The sequence below is a fragment of the Pundamilia nyererei genome, unplaced genomic scaffold (genome assembly GCF_000239375.1).
Source record: "Pundamilia nyererei isolate P.nyererei 1_Seehausen unplaced genomic scaffold, PunNye1.0 scaffold00273, whole genome shotgun sequence".
Taxonomy (NCBI): Eukaryota; Metazoa; Chordata; class Actinopteri; order Cichliformes; family Cichlidae; genus Pundamilia; species Pundamilia nyererei.
In genome coordinates, this window is record NW_005187674.1 from 83,859 (window position 1) to 106,360 (window position 22,502).

Below are 22,502 nucleotides of genomic sequence, written 5' to 3' on the forward strand. Positions count from 1 at the left end.
TTTTTTCCATTGTTTAAGCACTGCTTCCAGCCAAGAGTGATGCCATATATGCCCCATAGCTGCAGAAAAGGCTAACATTGTTATCTTTTTACAAAAAAACAGCTGAACATGAGAGGTTTTTGGACAAAGTTTGTGTTCTTCATTCTTTAAGCACCGGTTTGAGCACCGTTTAAGCACCGGCACCGTTTCAAAAGTACCGGTTTGGCACCGGTATCGGATAAAACCTAAACGATACCCATCCCTAATTTTTAGTTAGCACATACCTTAAACACTTAAAGCTGTAAGCTAATGATAGTTATATAAGAGCAGATGCTGCTGGTGCAATAAGCTGTACAATTTAAGTCCAATGGATGATGATCTGATTAGTCGACTAATCGCAAAAATAATCGGGGACTAGTCGACTATCAAAATAATTGTTTGTGGCAGCCCTAGTGTCGACATGTCTCTATTCCTCTAGTACCTACTCAACTTGATTCAACTTGATTTCAGTTGTTTTCCATTACAACTGAGTACCAGTTCAATGTTCTTGGGGTCATTATACCAACGTGGTCTTAAGTCCCATAATCTCATTTGTATGCAGCACAAACAACACAACAATGGAGAACCCTGGAAAACCCTAAAAACGAGTGGAAAAGGCCAATAGCAGTGAGTTGTGAGTCACACAGCAGGCCAGCCCTAATATCTCGCTTTATCCTTCTTTTTGGTTCCAGTGAGTACCATAATATTTCAGATTAAAATCATGCTATAGTCAGTAGATTTAAAGCTACTGAATGAGTCCATAAACTCATTAGAAAAGCATTTACTGAGGCAGGATTTCTCTAATTGGAGTTCTTCTTGCAACCACAGCAGTCGCCCCCTGCTGGTCTTTGGAAAGAATGCAGCTTTAAGCTTCTGCATTGACTTCAGTGCTTGAACACAAACTAGCAGACAATGAGTCAACATATTTACCACTCTGATGAAAACGTGTCCATACTGTTCAGCATTACTGGGGCCTTCATAAAAGCACAGATGCAAAACTCTGGGTCACTCTGCTCCAAAGCTCCAGGGAAATGAAATGATGTCCATCATTTCCAATATCAAATTTCATTTTTATTTTGACAGCTTTATTAATTTTTTTCTACTTAATTTATGAACATCAAACATCAGAGGAGATTATTAAAGAAGAGATTTGAAGAGGCTGGTGACTGCTGACCTGATTTCCACAGGTCAATATTTGGGCCGTTGAGGCAATTCATCCATCACAGTGCAGTTTTATTTATTCTGTTAGCACACATGTTTTCTGGTGTGAAGCCAAAGGGAAGGAAAACAGCAACAAAGCGAAGGAAAGAAAGGGATACTCGCTACAAGGGTGTAGAAAGAAAGACAGAGGAGAAGAAATGAAGGAAAGAGGGAGGAGGTAAAAGCCCTGGTTATGTTTTGCTGCCTGCAGAATCCATTTAGAGGTCAGCCTCTCCCTGCTGATAAGTAATGGACCTGGAGACAGAGGAGAGGAGAGGAGAGGAGACCTTTGACACACCTTTATTATATCAATGCCTCAACTTACAACCATAACTGAAAATGAATGCCAAATCAACATATGAACGACCCTCCCCTCCCACCATCAACCCCACCCAAATACAATAAACACAAAAAAAGAAAAACAAAACCAGAAGACACTCCATTCAGCTTTCTTCAAAAATTCAAAACTAAATTATCATCAGTCATAATACACAAAACTCCATTAATGCCCCAAATAGAGACAAACTCTTCAATGTTGGACACCATCTTGTAATAAACAAACTTTCAACGTGCACCTACTAACCATTTAAACATAATTCCTAAATTAACAGATCCGGTTCCCTTCATTTTGTTCCTCCTTGTGAGCCATATACTCATCTTAGCCTGACCTATTAAAAAATGAATCAAGCAAACCTTCCTACGCTTCCTACCCAGGATAAAGAGACCCTCCTCCAAAACACTCCCAAGGCCAGCAAGCAATGAAAAAAGACCAGCTAGCCTGGGACAGCCAAGCCACAGGTGCAGCAGTGTTTCCTCAGTCAGACAGAAAGGACAGTGGTTCCCTGTTCGTGGATCCATATGTGCCACGTGTCTGTTCGTAGCCACGGCCCCATGCACTATTCTCCACTGGAGAGCCGCACTGCATTTCTCTGTGGGAGGTTTGTACAGGGACCTCCAGCTGCCCCTTAGAGATAACCCCGGAGCCAACACACCTGACCACTTTGACTCCAGAACACCAGCCAACAATCCCCTGTTCAGCACCTTTACAGCCACCTCATATATCGCCTTCTTCGAAATCGTTGACAGGTCAGAACAGGTGTTCGAAAGGAAAGAAGAGAGCCTCCCTCCTCATCCTGCTCCCCAACTGCGGCACAAACAGACAACGAGGGAAAGTCAGCTGAACTTGGTTGACCACCGGCAGAGCGAGTCCCCAGCGCAGCCCTTACGAGTCCAGGAAGACCACCCATGACTTCTTCCACTAACTTCTCCAGAAAGCGCAGAGATCTGATTCCAGTCTCCTGAGCCAGCTTGGCAGCTGTTTTCCACTGCCCTGCCGTCCTCAGGCCCGCCAGCTTGATAAGACCAGCATTTACGAGGAACCTCTGCACACAAGCATCCTACTTGGCACCAAGGGATTGTAATAAAGAGGCTCCTCAACAAAATCACCATAAAATTGAGAACAGTCTCTCTGTACTTTAAAAACAGTCTTCCAAGCAGTCAAAACAGACTGGTAAAAAACAGAGGTCTGTGAAAGGTCCATGCCAGTTAAGTCTATAAGAAACAGGTGCTTGTCATATGTAAGGTCCTTTATTCTGTGAAGCAGCGTAGATGCAGTCTTGAGCCAGGGTGGTTGTTGTCTTTGATAAAGATAACGCTGTGCTGTCTGAAGACGGAACGCTGTGATACGGCTGCGAAGGTCAATCAAACTCTGACCCCCCTCTGACACAGGTAGGGACAGCACAGCAGACCTGATCCAATGAAACCCTCCCCAAAAGAAATTAACCAGTCTTTTTTGTATCTCCTCTATAAGAGAGGCTGGAGGTTCAACAACAGTAGCACGGTGCCAGAGTACAGAAGCGGCGAGGTTGTTAACAACCAGAGTCCTTCCCCTGTAGGACAACTGTGGCAGGACCCAAGTCCATCGAGACAACCGGGCAGCAATTCTTTCAACAGCACCCTCCCAGTTCTTCCCCTGAAAGGCATCAGTTCCCAAAAACACTCCCAAACACTTCAGTCCCTCCCTGTTCCACTGTAAGTCTGCCGATAACACTGGCTCCTCCTCATCAACCCACCCTACCAAAATGAAACCTTCACACTTTGACCAGTTAACCTTCACGGAGGATGCTCGCTCATATAAGTCCAGTGTCTGTCTGAGTGTTTTAATATCACTTTGACTGGTTATAAAAACCGTAACATCATCAGCATAAGCTGACAATTTTACTGGACTTCCTGCTTCTTCAAAGGTAAAACCTGAGAGTCCCTGTCTAAGATGGTGTAAAAGGGGTTCAATGGCCAGCGTATACAACATACCAGAAAGAGGGCATCCCTGCCTGATGCCCCTCTGAGCTGGAACAGGCCGACTTAACCCTCCCCCCATCTTTAACATGACAGCAGCGTTTGAATACAACAATTTGATCCAAGAAATGAAAATGTTCACAAACCCAAAAGCTTCCAAAGTTTTAAACAAATAGTGGTGATCAACTCTATCAAAAGCTTTTTCTTGATCCAGAGATAAAAACCCCAAATCCAAGTCCTTGAGCTTGGCCAGATCAATAATGTCTCGAATTAAAAACAAGTTGTCCATAATAGTTCTTTCAGGGACACAGTATGCTTGATCCACATTAACAATCATGTCAATACAGGTCTTCAACCTGTTAGAAAGACATTTTGCAAGAATCTTGTAGTCCGTACAAAGCAAAGAGACAGGCCTCCAATTTTTGAGCAAGCCCAGGTCCCCTTTCTTTGGCAGTAAAGTCAAAACTGCCCTCGTGCAACTCGTTGGCAAGATCCCAGTGGTCATACAGAATGTGAAAACCTCATGAATGTCCTCTCCTAGCAGCGACCAGAATTCCTGGTAAAATTCCGCAGGAAGACCATCAACTCCTGATGACCGACCACCATTGAGTCATTGAACTGCTGAAGACATCTCCTCAAATGAAATAGCAGACTCCAACACAGCCGATTCAGCCGTGGCAGCCCCACCAGCATCTTCGTCACACATTCAGGGTCACTCGTGTCAGCACTGAAGAGGCTGGCATAAAAGTCAGTGGCAAGCTTCCTCATTTCCACTGAGTCAGATGTCACCTTCCCATTTGGAAGCCGTAAGTGCAACGTTTGGTGTGACGCTCGAAACCTTTTCTCCAGCTTAAACAAGAACCTTGTTGCTCATCCATTTCTTTAATAGTAGAAATCCGAGTCCAAATAAGAGCACCCTTTGCCCTTTTGTGAAGAAACTTGCCCAAAGCCTTCCTCCTGCTGTCCCAGGTATTATTTGTATTATCTGTCCCACTTATAATCTCAGTCTCTAGCCTCTTGAGCCCTCGTTCTAAGTCCTCATAGTAGTCTTTAATAGCGGTCGTTGCATGTGATGTGTACTGGTGACAAAAAAGCTTAATCTGTGTTTTCCCCATCTCCCACCATTGAGCCAAATTGCAAAAGTCAGTTTTCCTTTGTTTCCAGTGGCACCAGAAGTCAGAAAAAGCTCTCTTTGTCATGAATCAGCTGCACGTTAAAGTGCCAGTGCGAACAGATGGAAGATGCATCAATGCTTTAACGAGTCTATTATTATACATCTGGTTGACATATAATCTATCAAGCCTAGCTGCCTTCACACTGCTCTCAGAAACTTTAACATATGTATACTGTCTGGTTGTGGGATGGAGCTTCCTCCACACATCAGTCAAATCCTTCTGAAGAACGATTGTAGACAAAAGTGAGCTCGAAGGTGCGTGAGGTTCTACTGTGTTTCTGTCAACTGAATCAGAATCTGAATCAGAATCAGAATACTTTATTAATCCCAAAGGAAATTAGGGTTACAGCAGGCAACACGCTAATGGCGCATGCGCACTTAAGTGGGTTATGCAATTCCATTCCCCTCCCACCACTATTATTGAACCACTATTTAATTTTGATAACTCATCATTAATTTTACAAAATAATCGCACACGACCCGCAGCTGAGTTATGGGCGTACACATTCATAAAAGCAAATGATATTCCCTTGATGGTTGCTTTTACTACCTATGCCCTTCCCTGCTCGATCTCACAGACAGAAACATGTGACAGTTGAAGGTGCCTAGAAAATAAAATTGCTACACCCGCACTAAGGTTAGTACCATGACTTAAAAAAGCCTGCCCACTCCAACTCATTCCCCATTCTGTCTCATTATCCATAGTGCTATGTGTTTCCTGCAAAATGAACACATCAATGTTTTTGTTCTTGCTAAGCTCCACCAAGACTGCACACCTTTCCCTATCCCTACCCCCATTAATGTTAAGTGTGCCTACTCTCAAATTTGCCATATAAGACAGAGAGAAGAGGAGGAGAAAAAGAGAAAAGACAGTGAGACGCTTCCAGAAAGACACCCTTAGTGCTCAGAACATTTTACTATGCTTTTAAAGGAGCTTTTCCTCGTTTTTCCCTCCTTAACTTAGTCAGGATCTTTTTAAGATGGAATCTTTTCTGTTTGCTCAATTGTTCATAACCAACAACTCTTCTTATTTTCAGAACAGATTTTATAAAAAGATCAACATCTGGAAAAAACTCAGTGACTTCCACAGACTGCATACCAAATGTCTCATCCGAAAAGCGGTTTATATCTTCTAAGGAATACGACTGCTGATGGTCTTCTTGTGAAACAACATCAGAGCATTGTGACCGGGAATCATCTTCCAACAAGTCGTCTTCCTCATTTTCTGTGCTCAAAGAACCTGAAACTACATTCACAATACCCACCTCCCTTGCCGTTACTTTGGTCTGTCCACTGTCCTGATTTTCCTCCACACTTTCCCTGTCCTGTATGTCATCACATCCATCCTCCACCTCATTAGTCCCGTGTACTATCCCCTGTTCTTCTAGCCCAGCCTGTGGAGCACTGGCTGCGACCTCCATTCTGTCACCCTGCGCCGCTAACGGCTCACTGATGACAGCGCGGCTCGTAGACGGCTCCGCACCGCTACGAGCCGCCGGTTCTCCCGTACCAGCATCTACAGCGCGCTCCTGCTCACTCACCCCACTAGCATGAACCTCTTGTTCACGGCGCACCTCCTGCTCTTTGTGAGGGCAGGATGAGCGTTTATGGCCAACATCACCACACTCAAAGCACTTCATGCTACTTGCACTGGCGTAAACAGTATATAAGCCGTTTTCAAATCTTACTTTAAACGACACTTCCAGTGTCTGCGAAGGATCGTTCAGGTACACGAAGGCCTGCCTTCATAGTGACTGGCGTCTTTGCAGCCAACACGAACAACCCTGAACCCGCTAGCAAACTTTCCAAAGCGGGTCAGTTCCTTTTCAAGTAGCTCATTCGGGATGAACGGCGGGACGGTAACCCGCGTAGATGACACAAACAGTGGCGAAACAGCCACAAACAAATCATCCAGAATGATCCCCCTTTCAACCAACGGGTGAACCAAGCGCTCCTCACAGCCTTGTTCATCCGAGAGCCATAAGTTATATTCTCATGGCCCACCTGTTCACCAACAGCTAGCAGAACCTGCTCACGGTGTACTGCTGGGGTGCCACCACCCTGGCCCCATGTATAATAGACAGGGGAGGCGAACCCTCACTGGGGAGGGACGCCATGACTCAAGGTAAAACTGGCCAATTAACTAAAATTCTTCACTTCACCCAACACAATGAAATAAACTTGCCTTACCTTGCTTTTAACCACCCATAAGCCCAAAGTTTTCCGAAAAAAACAGTCCAAACGTCCCAAACTCACTCAGCAGCTCCACGCACTCACCAAACACCTTCACACACCCATTCACTCACACTCCCAGCATGCAGTGCAGGAAGGAGAGGAGAGGTGCATGTGTTTTGTTAGACTTTGAAAATTGTTCTCCTCTCTCTTGCTTTGGGGATTATGATGACGTTTTATATTTAACATTTTTAACATTACTTTTGAAAACATTGTTACCAGTTGGTTTCTGGACTCCACATTTTGATGTTTGTTTTGAAGCCAGAAGTGACTATATTTAAGTGACATGGTGGAGTACTAAGTAATCAGTTAACAAGCTTGGTTACGAGTTATAACCATAAACTAGACAACACTTCTTCAGCACCACACATTAAGCCTTGTAATTTGTCAAATAATTCCATTAAAATGTATTTGTGAATTGTATTTGTTAGCAGATGGAGGCTGGGGTGGATGGTGGCCACACAGTCCTCCACACAGAGGATCACTAAGAATAGACTGATGATGATCACTTTGCGCATCACCAGTCAACTAATGTGGACACCACATGACCTGCACATGCTCCTGTTTTCCTATAGCTCATTATGTACAAGATGTCCTTTTGGGTTATAGCCAGTCATAACTCAAAGTGAGAGGGGTCTGTCTCTCTTAAGATGTGTTTGTTTCAGCCCACAGAACATTTTAATTTGAGTTAATTATTTTAATGTTGAGTGAGCGCTAAGTGCTGCTGTTTATTTCTAATGTGATGGCTTCACATCAGAGCTATGAAACTTTAAACTGAATGCGTTTAAGCATTAAAGCCTTCTGTCCTATAAAGGAGATGTGAAACTGCATTAGTTTGTTGTACAATCAAAGTGATGCTAATTTTAATGGAATAGGTTTTCCCACCCTAATTGGTGCTGTGTTAGGGCCACAGTATTATTGGTCACTTTGCACACCAATGGTGACGTCGACACAGTTCCATAGCAATTATACCGGTGCTTAGGGCACGAGTACCTTCTGCACTACGCTTGTGAACAATGGGTGTGCCACCCAGGCAAACCAGCTACATCAGCGCTGGTATGAGAGGAGAATAAGTCAAACCTGGAAGCAAAAGAGTTTTGTTTCTAGAGAAAATGTAATCTTTTCAAACTGCTCCCTCTGTACAATCTGGTGGCAGCACAACACGTGAGTTACAAAAATTCCCAAAACATCATTTACGTGACTTTAAGCTTTATAAAACTCTCTAACCCATTAATCTTGTTTTGCAGTGGATGCGATGCAAAGTGCAGGATTTTAATAGCCAGCATTGTGCTGGAAAAAACCCCATAAAACCTTTTATTTTCTTTCACCCAAATAAGTCAGTGTTTCAACTCTTTACATTTTAACACTGCTGATTGTTTACTACAATACTGAGCAGTTTGAGTCATTCGCAGCAATTCACACTTTCCCATTCACACCTTTTGAACTCTCTTTCTCTCCATTCACAGACAGGTAGGTGTAAAGAGTCGTATAGAGAAGACGCGCTGACTGTGTGTTGTTAAAAAGCAGTATGGTCGGCTCGCTCTCAGCTTATGGCAGATTCCTGACTCACGCTCTATTTCTGATGTTTCCAAAGGCTCTTTGAACAGCAGATAATAGATCAGGGCTGGAGAGCTGCAGGGTGAAGACACACACACACAGAAACACACACAATCAAACTCTATCCACATGGCAGCGGTGATGAGTGTAGGCGGCAGCAGGGTGAAGATACACCACCGTACTCGACAAGCAACGAGTGGGAAGCAAACACACAGACACACACGCAACGCACACACTTCATCTCTTTTCATGGTGGAAACAGACAGTAAAACTGTCTTCCATAACTAATAATGAGGACGTATCCATGTCCCGACACGAGAGTGTTTACGGAAACTGAACATGCCAAGGTTGCCATGGGGACGATCTTAACAGGTGTACAGTCATCAGTAGCAGGATAAAAATCTGTTACACGTCAGGCCAGCAAACACACAACACTGAACTGATGTTTACCCACCCCAGGGTCGTCATGGTGACGATGGTGTACCAGAAGGAGGCCGGGATGGAAGTGAAGGTGGAGCCTTTGGTGCCTTTCTCAGCGTAGAACATGACGGTGGCGAAGATGATGATGGCCATGGTGAGGGAGAAGAGCAGGAAGCCGAGCTCGGAGGCGCAGCTCTTGAGCGTGTAGCCCAAAATCCTCAAACCCTGTGAGTGACGTGAGAACTTGAAGATTCGGAAGACGCGGAAAACCCGGAGGGTGACGAAGGCGCCGCTCACGTCCTCGTTCTCGGGCATCACCAGGCCAATGTAGTATGGCATTATAGCCACTACGTCAATCACAGACATCACAGAGCGCATGAACTTGCAACGACTGGGCGCGGCGAACAGGCGCATCAAGTACTCGAAGGTGAAGATGAGCACACAGGCCGTGTCCATGCAGAAGAAGGCCAGCTGATATTTCTCCCCACAGGGAAGGTCCTTAACTCTGCCCTCTGGAGGCCGGCAGGGCACCGTCTCCACCACGTTGGCGATTACTGACACAGCAATGAAGAAGCCAGTGACATAGTAGAAGACAAGCGCCATGGTGGAGGTGTGAGGGTTCTCAAAGGCTCGCCACAAACGCTCCCTGGGGGTGCTGTCAGGAGGAAGTGGGGCGTCCATTGACTCGTTGGCCTCTGTGTCCTCTGCCAGACGCTCCTGGTTCTCTTTTTTCCTGTCTCTGTATTCCTTCACAGGAAAGGGGAATGGAAAAGAAAAACTTTAGTGTCGCTTACATTAAGTGCCTGATGTGGCTGAGCATATAACAAAGGGATTCTGTAACAACTGTATGTAGTTTATGATGAGATCAGGTTTCTTCTCATGTAGAAAGAATTTTTCAGAAGACAGATAAAAATACAAACTCTAGGTCCATTTACTATGAAAGGAGAACAGGTGAACATACATTACAGGCACAACAAGCATCCAATTCTGATAGTCTGTGCTCACAAAGAGTTCCACAAATCCCCTCGTACACCTACACTGTAGATAAGGAAAGACCTTGTGACTTTAAACTGCCTACAAGCAGCTGGGCTGCCCTCGTACCCTATCCTTGAGCCAAAACATCAACAGACAGAAGTTATACAAAATCCTTTCAGATACTTATTTGTCCTTTTCTAATGCTGATACATAAGAGCCTTTCTCAGGTTTCTGGAGTTGACCAATCAGAGTAAACCATGAATTTTGTGATGAGGTGAAGCTCCAATTCAGCAATATTTTACTTATATCGTTTAAAGCAGCGGTCCCCAACCATTTTTGCGCCACAGACTGGTTTATGCCCGACAATATTTTCACGGACCGGCCTTTAAGGTGTCGCGGATAAATACAACAAAATAAAACTAGTACCGGTACCGAAAAAATGAAGATTTATTCATAACACACGTGAAAAGACCAAGGAAAACCGAGTTAATGATAAAAACGATAACAAAATAACACTGAAAACCGATAAAAACCCTGAAAACAACACATTTCACACCTGAGCCTCAACTCTCGCGGCCCAGTACCAAACGACTCACGGACCGGTACCGGTCCGAGGCCCGGGGGTTGGGGATGGCTGGTTTAAAGAACCTCAGAATAATGCCGTTTGGAAGGCAAAGAAGAAGAAATACTTTAAAGTAATTAACTAATATTTTTAACTAATAGGTACCTGTTTCTGTTGTCACTTTCATGGTCATTGCAGTTATTGCTATGATATTAGTGAAAAGAAAGTATTATTTTGGTTAGTTATGTGGCATACTTCTAATCAAAGAAGCATCAGAGTAGAGCTCCTTTGGTGAAATAGCCCATCATTGGCTCAATTATTAAATCAGAACAATGCTTTCCAATATTTACGATGTTTTTATCTTAGTTTTAGAGTTTGTAATAACTTTCAAATCAATCAATTTTATTGCTGCAGCACCAAATTACAACAACAGTCGCCTCAAGGTGCTTTATGTTGTAAGGTAGACCCTACAATAACACATACAGAGAAAAACCCAACAATCATATGACCCCCTATGAGCAAGCCCTTTGGTGACAGTGGGAAGGAAAAACTCCCTTTTAACAGGAAGAAACCTCCAGCAGAACCAGACTCAGGGAGGGGCGGGGCCATCTGCCACGGCCGGTTGGGGTGGGAGAAGGAAGACAACTTTCACAACTATGTCTGAAAAATGTAGTTTACTGAAAACTTTCTGATGCATAAACTACAAATAAACAATACAATACTTTTCCCCTAATCTGGGGCAAAGACACAACTTTGACATGGTTTACTCGCACTGACTGCAATCCCTCTAAAACAGATTGGTGAAGGTCTGCAATAAATCAAGATCCAATATATAAATATAGATCATTTGCCAACATATAATCACGGCGAGTCAGCCTGTGCTGATGAGCGCAACTCCTCTGTCCATCAAATAATAAAACAATGGCTGTACATTTAACACAAAAAACATGTCTATGCTATGTGTGTGTGTCAGTTGCTGCTAGGAGTGTTCATCTATTTGGGATGAGAGGGAGAGATGTTATCAGGAAGAGTGCGTAATTGGCAGGGCTGGATGGGTCAAAGCTTTGAGTGCATTAACAAAACTTTGGCTCTGTCCTGTTGCTGTTTACTCAGTCCTCACTCTGAGCCCCACACAGATCCGCTTTGCAATAATACTGATATGTTACTGAAACAGAGCAGAAGCAAACTGAACTCAACAGAGAGTCAGAGTGAGGAAGGAGGAGAATGCTATTGCTAGACGCATGCGAGGATGCACGTTTTCCTTTTTAAAGGGAGCAGAGTAGGTTCCAGTGTTTCAGGCTTTTTGTAACATTTCTACACAGAGATCAGAACAGAGATAAGCCATCACTCCCTGCCTTCTCTCAGCAGTGCGCACACACAGAGCAGCATCAATGTTTCTTGCTTTGCTTCCCTCCAAAGCGCTATTTCATAACATGTCTGTCAAAAGGCAACTCATCGTGGGACTAATTGGATTTATGTTACAAAATGTCGACATTATAATTAGTCAAATTAATATCTACGATGCAGTCTCATAGTTCAAGTACAAATACAATAGATGGTTTAACATGCCAGAATTAAAACCGTTAAAGTAGCCCCGTTACTTTACTGATTACTATAATTAGTTACTTTATTACTCAGTTACTTTTAACAAAAATGATACACAACCTGAATACATAATAAAGCGATAGACCTTTCAGCTCAATTCTATTTTTTTCTGCATAATCCATCATATAAAATTGAATCAAATGAAAAGTCTCTTTTTAAAACTTTTTACTTTTAATCTTTTAACTTTATGCATTAAGAAAAAATTAAATTATTTGCAACAGACTTGGAGAAATGTGTTTAACATTTAAACCTATATTCTGCATATTCCAGCATATAGAATAAAATAATGTTTTGTGTTTGCACTCACTCTTTCAAATAGATGCAAGTGAAACACAGCAGAAAATAAAGAAAATCAAAGATTCAGCAGCACTGAGTCCTGTCGCTCTTAAATCTATTGTCACCTGTTTAGCAGGAGTGGGGCGGGGGAGGTTTGCACCGGTGCCACAGCGGTCATGTCAGTGGGTGGGGTTTCTCTGTGAATTTCACATTCTCATGGCAGCGTGCTCAGCACTCGCTCAGATTTGAAATTAATTTTTTGGCTGTATAAAAACGTTTCGTCCCACAAAGAATGTACAGTGGACACTAATGGTTTTGTCACTTTTTACAGAATCAAACTAGTAATGTGAGTACTTCCAAGCTTAAACGCTGCATGGTCGTACTCTCTCCTGGACTCCATACTGTTGCTGCCACATACGTCGCACGCTCGTACATCATTGTCATGAGACACTCTCACAATCAAAATCCGTTTAGTAACGCAGGATGCTTATGGGAAAGTAGCAGTAATTTAATTACTTTTTTGCAATCGTAATCCCTTACTTTATTGCTTACTTGAAAAAAGTAATCAGATTACAGTAAGCTTTGGTATTGAATATTTAATAAAGTTAGATTCGACGGCACAAAAAGCTGTCAGTTTAAAGAGAGGATGAATATTACGCTACTGTAGATGATTAAGTAAACTGTCTGTTTTGATGAGAGATTTTTTTCCGCTCTCCTGCAGAGCATCACTTTTTTTAAACACCTCTCTGAACCTCCATACAGGGAAGGGGGCATCTTGTTTTGCTCAGTGAAATCAACAGCAAACCTTCAGAGTCTAAGAGTTAATAAATATATGAAAATGACCCATCATAGGCTGCAAGTTCTAATTTATGAATGACAGTCAGGTTATGGTTGATCTTTTCACTCATGAGTGTGGCTGTTCCTCTCTATCAGCTGACCACAGCAGCTGCATCATCAGTGGCCAACAAAGCCAACAAACCAAGCACATATGCTTTTTCAGACATAACAAGGCTTTTGAACTATAGCTTGTGAGACTGCAGCCATGGTGCAAAACTCTGATTCTGTTTTACACAGTGCAGAAAATCCCAAAGCACTGCGTGCGTTTAGGCACATGGAACAATAACAGCATTAACGCACAGATGGCTCAGGATCTGACTGAAATAACATTTTGTGTTTTACACAGAGTACATGATGTTAGCTACAAGACATAAAGTTCAGGCTTGTAAAAAGGAACAGTTTGTAATAAAGCAACTCTCTGCTCTCCAGCTGAGAAACACACGCCTAAAACTTTCCCTTACACTAGTAGTATGATGATCTGGGAACAACACCAACACGACGATATCAGATCGTGCAAGTACTTTACTCTCTGTTTACATTCAGCCTAGTCTGTGGCTGAGAGAGTCATGCCTGATATGTGGAATCTGCACGCTCCATTGGTGACCAGTCCACCCCAGGCTTCATACAACAATGCATGAAAAGTTATAGCAGGCAGACTCTTCTTATCCCTGTGTTATTGCTGTCTTGAGCCACCAAAGTTGGTTTGAAGACAGGAACTGACTGCAACTAATCTCACGCCTGGTCCCCGTCTTTAAAGGAGCCACATGAAAAGCAAGTAGGTCGGTCACTGTTGCAATAACTTCGGTCACACAGCTGCCTTTTCTGTAACGTTTGGGAATAATGCTGTGTGGTTTGAGATCAATTGATGGTTACTTGTAAGGCTAATGGAGTTTAATCATTTATAAATGTGCTACAAGTGAGTGCTCAGTTATCTGCTTTGATATTGAACCACAATAATTCAAAGAAGGGGCATGGTTCAACATCATAAAGGTAAAAATTATTAGAAAATTCAATTCAATTTTATTTATACAGCGCCAAATCACAACAACAATTGTAAGGTAGATCCTACAATGATACATACAGAGGTAAATCCAACAATCACCACCTATGAGCACTTTGGCGACAGTGGGAAGGAAAAACTCCCTTTTAACAGGAAGAAACCTCCAGCAGAACCAGGCTCAGGGAGGGGCGGGGCCATCTGCTGTGATTGGTTGGGGTGAGAGAAGGAAGACGGGATAAAAGCCAGATGCTCTCTGGAGAATCTGACGCATCCAGGTTGAGATGGAGCAGAAAGCTGAACTTTGCTTTTCGCCCGACTTTCTGAAGATGTTCGTTCAGTTAAAAATAGACACAGACTGATGACAGGAACATATATTTTTATAGAGGAGTTTTAAGATTTTAAGAAACAAAGTACTTTCACCCGGTTTTTACATCATTCTGTATTAAATGATCACTGTTTCTCTCTGTAGCACCTGCTGCTGGCATTCATGAAAGCTTTTAGCAAGACAAGTAAAATGTAAAGCAGCGAGCAGCTTCTACAGTTTGATCTAGAAGGAGAGTTAATATTCAGTAAATGAGCAAATTTCAGTAAATATCAAACACATGAATAGAATTTGTCAACTAAAGGACTAAAAAAAATTTTGTGGGAAATTGATGAAGACTCAAAGAAAAAAAAAGAATTTAGATTCCAGAATTTGTTAGAGCTGAATCAACATTTGTGGAAATGATCAGATCTGCCAAATAAGAGGAAATGAACAATTACTCATTCATGAGTCAATGAATGGGTCAGCTATAAAAACGGGGATATAAAAATAAAGTCTGTGCAGACAAGGCTAATAAAAGGGAAAACAAGCTCTGAAGGTGATCTGTTGTGCTGAGAGTGGGCAGGGAACAAAGAGACTTGTTTAAGGCTCGTTAAAGAAATCCCCTACAGAAAGCCGTTGTAAGGAGCTTTCCAAAATCAGGAGCAATAAAAAGGCAAATCAGATTGTATTTGGGCTGCTGCCGTTTCTGAGGGCTCATCACCGCTGTTTTAATGAGTCGAAGTTTGATAATGGGGTTTGAGAGCAGCCCTTGTTAGTCGTCCCCTCAGATCCATCAATGTTTTTACTCTTTAGGCGTTTGGCTGATGATGTTCCCCTCCAGAGAGACTTAATGAGTGCAGAAGCAGAATAACCAGCATTAGAGTCAACCATTAGAAAGAGATAAAAGGTCAAAGGTTCACATAAGTACACTACAAATGATGCAGGCGTTATAAAGTCGTCTAAAAGGACTGCAGTTAAAAGAACATAAAGCTGAAACCTGCTGCCCTCATCATTTGGACTGTTAGAGCTGTAATGAAGCCCAGAGGCTCGATGGAGTCATTGGGCAAGAATATGCAACATTTTGGGGTTTTTAATCCAAAATCTCACTTTTGTCTATAAGGATTGTTCATACCGCACTATTCAGAATGTTAAATGGCCATTATTAGACGTTTTAACCCCATTAGATGTGGTTAGCAGACATCCTACTACACCTGATGGTTCAGCAGGCTATTATTACATCCTTTATTTCCTTGATTGTAGACAGTGGCAAAGACTACTGCATACACCATTAGGAGCAATTTGACAAACCTGAAAAGCAATAATGTGACTGATGACAACTGAAAATGTGTCCTCTGTTGTTCATAACGGAACAAAATCCAATTTATCTCTTTAACTTGATGAATACCAATCTGTGTATAAGTGGGTTCTCATTTGTGATGCAGTTTGTAACAATTAGTAACATTTTGAACTACAAGGGGGAGGCTTTGTAGAAGAAAGAGTAGGTGTACCTCCATGCAGCAGTCTCCAATGATCTCCGGCACGATGCCGTAGAAGGCCAGCTCTTCGTCAAAGGCCTGGATGCACTCGTGTCGTGGGTAATGGAGCTTTCCTGTGCGGTAAAAGTTCAGAATGTGCCGGAACATCTCGTGATCTCTGTCAAAGAAATATTCCTCTGTGTCCTCGTTGAAGAAAAACTCTTTCTCAGAGGAGCCCAGCAGTGTGTCAGGATAACGGTCCAGGGTGTTCTTCCATGTCTGAAGAAAAAAGGAAAAGAAATAAGAATAGAGGAGTTTTCTCAGGTTCTCATGTACAGTAAGCATCAATCGTCCATCTTTTTATGTTATACCACTTATTCAGATTCAGGTTGCAGGGGCAGCAGCTTAGACCTCCCTCTTACTGACCACCGACTCTAGCTTAACCAGGGAGACACAAAGACATTCCCAAGCCAGCTGAGAGACATGATTCCTGGGGCTTCCTCCCCAGGAGGACATGTCCAAAATACCTTGCTTAAAAGGCATCCAGGAGGCATCCTAGTGAGATGCCTGAACCACCTCAACATGCTTTTTTTTAATGTGAAGGAGTGGTGTCACTACTTTGAGGCCTTCCTGGACACCTCACCCTCCCAGACAAATTTGTTCCTATCCAGTTGTATTCTTTCAGTCACTTCCCTGAGCTTTGAGGCGGTCAGACATTAGCCCCATGGGACCTGATCAGGCACAGCCCAAAGAAGCAGCATGCTGTGAGAGTCAGGTGGGTTGGTGGAGGCCACAGTTACTGAAGCTCGTTCCAGGGACATGCAATTTCGTCCACGGTGTTACATTGGAAATAACACCCTCAAATAGCAAAAGTATCTAGGCTGCTATAAGCAGTCCGTCAGTGTAAGCAAACTACTTCTGTTTCAAAAAGATCTAAAATTCAGCAGGAAGCAAACAAACTGCCAGATTAGTTTCCGACAACTACATGAAATCGTGCTGCACTGCTATAGCCCACCGACAAACACGTCTGTGGAGAGAAAAGAGAAAAGCTTGTTTTAAAATGCTGCCAGCAGTGAGATCCTAGATGTCAAGGTTTGAGCGTTTAGAGGAATGTTCTGCTTCATTCCCAAGTTGGTAACATTTATTTGAAAATAAATCAAATATAACAAGTCCTTTGAGAAAGTGAAGAACGTGGTAACGACTTCTAAACTGAAGTAACCTTCCCACTGGTGGTTTGGGGCTTAGTGAAGTGACCCGTGTAAAATGTACAAAAGATTCTAAAAATAAAAATCCAAATATCACATTCACATGTGAAAAGCAAAAGTGCTGTTTGAAGGAGGCAGTGAGATGTTAGATGGGAGCAGTGGACTGTCAGTAACTAAAGGTAACGGTGAAGCAGGGCCTTTTTAATGCCGCTGCTGTTTTGTTTAGGATTCCATATTAAATGGCAGCATTACTGTAACTTTCTATTTTCACAGCAACTTCAAGCTGCTGCATTTTGTTTTGAAAAATGAGGCCAAAGTCACAAGCTCGACAAGAACTTTCCACTCATTTTGCCACCGCAGCAGAAAGTACGCTGAAAGCTACCCAAATCTATTTTAGTTGTGGAGCCATTTTATTATTATTTCTACCCAAATGCACATCAATGCGCTGATTAGACGTACAGGATTTACAACTTGCTGCCGTGGAAGTAGGAGCGTGGCTGGAACACATCACGGGAGCACGAGTCTCTGGAAATAGTTCTGTAAGTGACAGAGCTCTTAATTTTCCTCCTAGAAAAATGTCAAGTGACTGTAACACTTCAACAGATAATGAGTTTTAATAACCTTTAGAGTGCTCTTCTTCATTAAAAAGGACAAATGTACGAATAATTTTAGAGGAAATTAGAAGTTGACCTTTGTAGGACCTGCAAATGGAATTTCAGTCCAGTTTGATTTGGGGAGTGTTTACAGCAGGTCCTGATTTCAGTACTGTCGCATTCAATGACTAGAAAACCGACCAACACCACAGGTTGAATTCCATGTTTGAAAGGCTCATATTAAACAACCAAAGCTTCGAATAATGAGGTCTGCATGAAGCCTACAAATAATCCCAAAAGCTGTTCTCTGCTCTAAACGTTCTCTTGTGGAGCTGGGAATATTTCTTTCCTGCTTGCTGTGTTGGAATAACATCCCCCTGCCTAACTGTGTGGATCAGTGCTGTTTTACAGTAATCCCACAACAGTAAACATTCAGGAATAACTGAAGAGTAACTGCTCATAGCCAAAGCATCGTTTTCAAAATCTGAACAAATATAGGCTAATATAGCATACAGCATGATTCAGTTAATACACTGGTTTGTTTTTATGTGAAAGGAAAATAGGTCAACTTTGATGAGAAAAAATAACGACAAATTAAGACCTGCTAACTTAAAACAAACAAAAAGTAATAACTCTAAGAGAGCTGGGAGTCTAATTAAGGTAGTTTTTCTTATCAAAATCCAGGATCACTGAGGACTGTTTTTGTTTTTCACTATTATTATTATCATCATCATCATCATTATCTGATACACTTGCTTTTAATAGACTGTGCTATACAGAAAAAAAAAACTGGGAAGGAGGGGGCACTGAAATGTAACAATGTTGAATTATTATATAATGCATATAAAATGATATAATATATAATAACTGAATGGCATTAACAGAATCTTTGGATCTGCTGTAGTTTATGGAGCTGCTCATCCAACAAACACAGTGTGTAACAAAGGCTTTGTTGACATCAAAAAGACGCAGCAGGAGGCAGAAACTAATTTAAAAGAAGCACAATTCACCTGAAGAAACTCTGCATTTTCTTGTCATAACAAAGGGAACCTCGCTTAAGACTGAATGTCAGGGAAATAAAGCTGCTTGCTGTAATTGAAACTCACTCACTCATGTTGCACTGCAAAAAATAAATAAATAAATAAATAATTATTGAACTACAGCTGACAACCTGCAAATTTTGCACAGCTGATATTAATATTGGCGTTGTCTACTGCTGGAATTGTGTTTACACATGCAGAAGAGTGCTTTTAAATCTAAAGACCAAGAAAAAAAAAGAAAAGTTTGATGGAGAACGTGGACACGAGCATAAACACTGCTTATGCACCACAGGCGGTTGATAAACGAGGCCTCTGATTTGTCACGAAGCAGCCCGGCATCCCGAGGATTTACATTCATATTGGACAAGCCCACAACGCATAACTTACACCCAGCAGTGACACACACGAGTGGAGGTACGTCCTCTGTAGGGTGGATGTTAAGGCTGCTGAAGCTAAGGGTGGTGGATGTTAAGGATTCATTCATGCGGGACACCAGCAGGACAAACAGGTGTGTTCTGGGCTTCTTCTTTCAAACACATGCTACATTCATTAGATCCTCAGAGACCCAGAAAATAACTCTTCTAGTTATTCATCAGTTATGTACGTAGGAGATTATGAGCATGGCATACATAATGCCAACGTGGTGCCCAGCTCCTCGGCTTTCCTTTCCTCCCAGGGCGACTCTCACATATGAGATTCTTAATGTCAACATTTAATTTAATCTCAACAGTTTAATTTTCTGAAACAGAAAATTATTTACTAAAGAAATATCTGATGATTTTTATACACAATGCTTTGTAAGAGGTTAAGTTTTTATGCATTTCATTTGTCAATTAATCCAAATCGTTTTTATTCAACAACATCAACGTTTTAATTGTTCCATCCTGTTAAATGTAAAAAAAAATTATTTTCTGATTTTTCATTTATTTCAGTTTTTGTTGTTTGCTTGCCGTTTTTTTATTTTTAGGGTTTCATATTGTTTATTGAAAGGTCAAAAAGTCTGTCTTGGTACTCCAACTTCCACTCGTAATTTAAAGGCATGCACGTTAAGTAAAGTGGGAATTTAACTTGGTCCTAGGTGAGAATGTGAGTGGATGGAAGCTCATAACACACAGTAAGTGTCCTTTACACTAAAAACCAATAAAAAGAACCTAATATTATATTTCACTTACAGTTTTTATATAAACTTTACAGTCATAGTTTTACTTTTAATCTATTAAGTATGTTTGGGGAGTGTAATAGAAGGCATTGGCCTTGATGACACGCTTACTACATCTTTTCATTCTTGGTTAGGACGATTGAAAAGATCTCCTGGATGATTGAGGATGCATCAAGAAATTGAAAAGATGTTGCTTTTATTTCATGTTTTTAAAATAAATTCTTTCTTTCTTTTTTATTGTTTTGAGTTCAACCTTTGATGTTCAATGAAAATAGTGTAAATTTTCTCTTTACATAACTCGAACTTTTCTACAAAGTCAGTCACAAAGCTTTCAACTGTGAAATCACACATTCCTGTAACTTGCAGCCACTTTTTTGAAAGCATTTTTAGAGCACGCTCAGTGGACGCCAGCACCCACCTGGAACCTGACCCCGCTGACGTTGAGGTACAGGATCTCGTCCGATCTGGACGAGTTGTCCACTGGAGGTTTGGGCATCGTCTTTTTGGCCAGCGGCAGCCAACCAACTGCCGCCGCCCGTGCAAATGGCAGCCATGTTGCCACGCCGGCTGCCATGTTGTATCAGAGCGCCCACCTGTAGAGTGTGAGAGTTCTTGTCCTCGTCGAAGGAGGGAAGAGTGGATGGAGCTAATGAAATGTTTATTGGCTCGGTTAAAGCCTTGCTCACTTCTTCAGCTGCCCTGATTTTCTTTGGCGGTCTGGGCAGTGAGATGCGAGGTGGTTGGACATGTTGGGGGGGAAGGAAAGGGGAAGGGAGGGGCCAGATTGCAGTTGGGTGTCAAGCCATGAAAAAAAGCTGTAAAGGGGCAGGAAAGCAGATCGATGAACAAGCGTGAGGCCCGTGCTTTTATTTTGTTGCAGTTTGGATGGTCTTCTCGTGACGCCGTCCTTTCTGTTCCTCTCCGTCTGGCCTGCGAGACACTTCTCAGGGTAAACGCTGCTTTTTTAAAATATTTCTCTGTTTCTCTACAAGTTCCTCTCAGTCCTGTTGCTCTAAACAGGATGCACTTCTTGAAAATATGAACTCTCTTGATAGGAAAACATAATTTCTTGAAATCTCAGCAGTCTTAGCACAATAGATTATGTGTAAAATAATAATAAAGTGGTTCTTTGATATTGCCGTCACAGGTTTATTGCTGCGGGGATTTACAAGAAAAGGCAGAAAGATATGAATCCAGGTAGGGAAGCGTTAAAACATTTGTGTCTGGCCTCCTCCCTTTCTCTCGCTCTCTCTCTCTGTCTGACTCTAGCTCTCTCACCCACCCTCTTTCCCTGTGAAGACTGATTTGTTGCAGCACCGCAGCCTTTCAAATTCTTATTAAATTGTGATGATGGTCCCTGAAGTTGCAAGATAGACAGAATCGCCTGTGTTGCCTCCCTCCCTCTAAGTGTTTCTCAGCTGTGGAGATTATGGTTGTGCAGCCTCACTCTTCCTCTTGTTCTCTTTCTGCTCTTGCTTGCTGTTTTCCCCTTTATCTGTCTCTGTGTTTTAGTCTCTCCCTCTTATTGAAGTTGCCGGGGCATTAGTGGTGGAGAAAGAGAGACACCAGCTTTGTTTCTGAGTGTAGAAGAGACGTCAGGCGCTCCTTTCTCCATGTCCATGTATGGTTGTCCTGTCAGAAAACACACAAACAGAAAAAGAAGCAGAGAGTGAGAGACAAACCAGGAGGAGAAGGAGAAGGAGGGAAGAGACTGAATTTAGAGAGAAAAGAGGAGGTATGGGTGGGAAAAAGCTGAAGAGAGGTAGGAACTGCAAAGGTCCTTACAGGGAAGAAAGACTTTGTTTTTGTTGGCGTATTGTACTACAGCCAAGAGTCTTTGTTCCTACTTCTGGAGCTGATTTGTGTGGACTTGGGTAACCAAGTGTCCGGGAATGCAACAGACGTACCGGAACACACAACCTGACCCAGACCACATCAAAGCGTCCAAATCTGATTTAATCAACCTGTTTAATGACCACTGTCAGTTGTTATTAGTCCCATTTGGATGAAGGAGGTCCCTCATCTACCTAACAGACAGCTCAGTAGGCTGATGTTAATCACTGCAATCAGCGGTAAACACAGAGCAACCAAACTATACATAAATTTCCAGTGGTTGTGTGGAGAAGTCTGTGAAACAGTCCCAGCAGGGTAGCATGTTCTACATGTCTATATCCCTGAACTGAGATCCTCCCGACACTAAATGAGCAGTTTTGTTCATGATCTATCACTGGTTTAGGAATCAAAACCTTCAGGAGTCAAAAAGGTGCCCACATGGGTAGGTAAACAAGACAAACAGACACTAAGACAGCGACTGAGGAGAAGGGCTGGACCGTTTATACACATTAGCTAATCAGGGAATGGGAAACAGCTGGTGGAAATGAAGCACAGGTGAGAGTAACCACACAGGTAAAGACAATCAATGTCAATGAGGCAGGAGAAATAAAAGCAAACACCCAACAATAAGCTCAAAGCAACAGGAACACAAAGGGTAACTGTAACTGATATTTTTCAACCTGGTTCTGGCCTCATTACATCCACTCAACATTGGTCCATCCATCCATCCATCCATCCATCC

The 22,502-nt window shown here is 42.3% G+C and overlaps 1 protein-coding gene across 1 annotated transcript in view; it reads right to left on the reverse strand.

Annotated features, from left to right (window-relative positions):
- kcnd1 (potassium voltage-gated channel, Shal-related subfamily, member 1) overlaps positions 1 to 22,502 on the reverse strand; it is a 74,645-nt gene that overhangs the window by 41,995 nt on the left and 10,148 nt on the right. Inside the window, exons 2-4 of the mRNA XM_005750404.1 lie at positions 20,346 to 21,559; positions 15,964 to 16,209; positions 8,931 to 9,643 (exon numbers count right to left, since the gene is read on the reverse strand). Coding sequence (XP_005750461.1) covers positions 8,931 to 9,643; positions 15,964 to 16,209; positions 20,346 to 20,501 — 1,115 coding nt within the window. The 5' untranslated portion in view covers positions 20,502 to 21,559. The remainder of the gene's footprint in view (positions 1 to 8,930; positions 9,644 to 15,963; positions 16,210 to 20,345; positions 21,560 to 22,502) is intronic.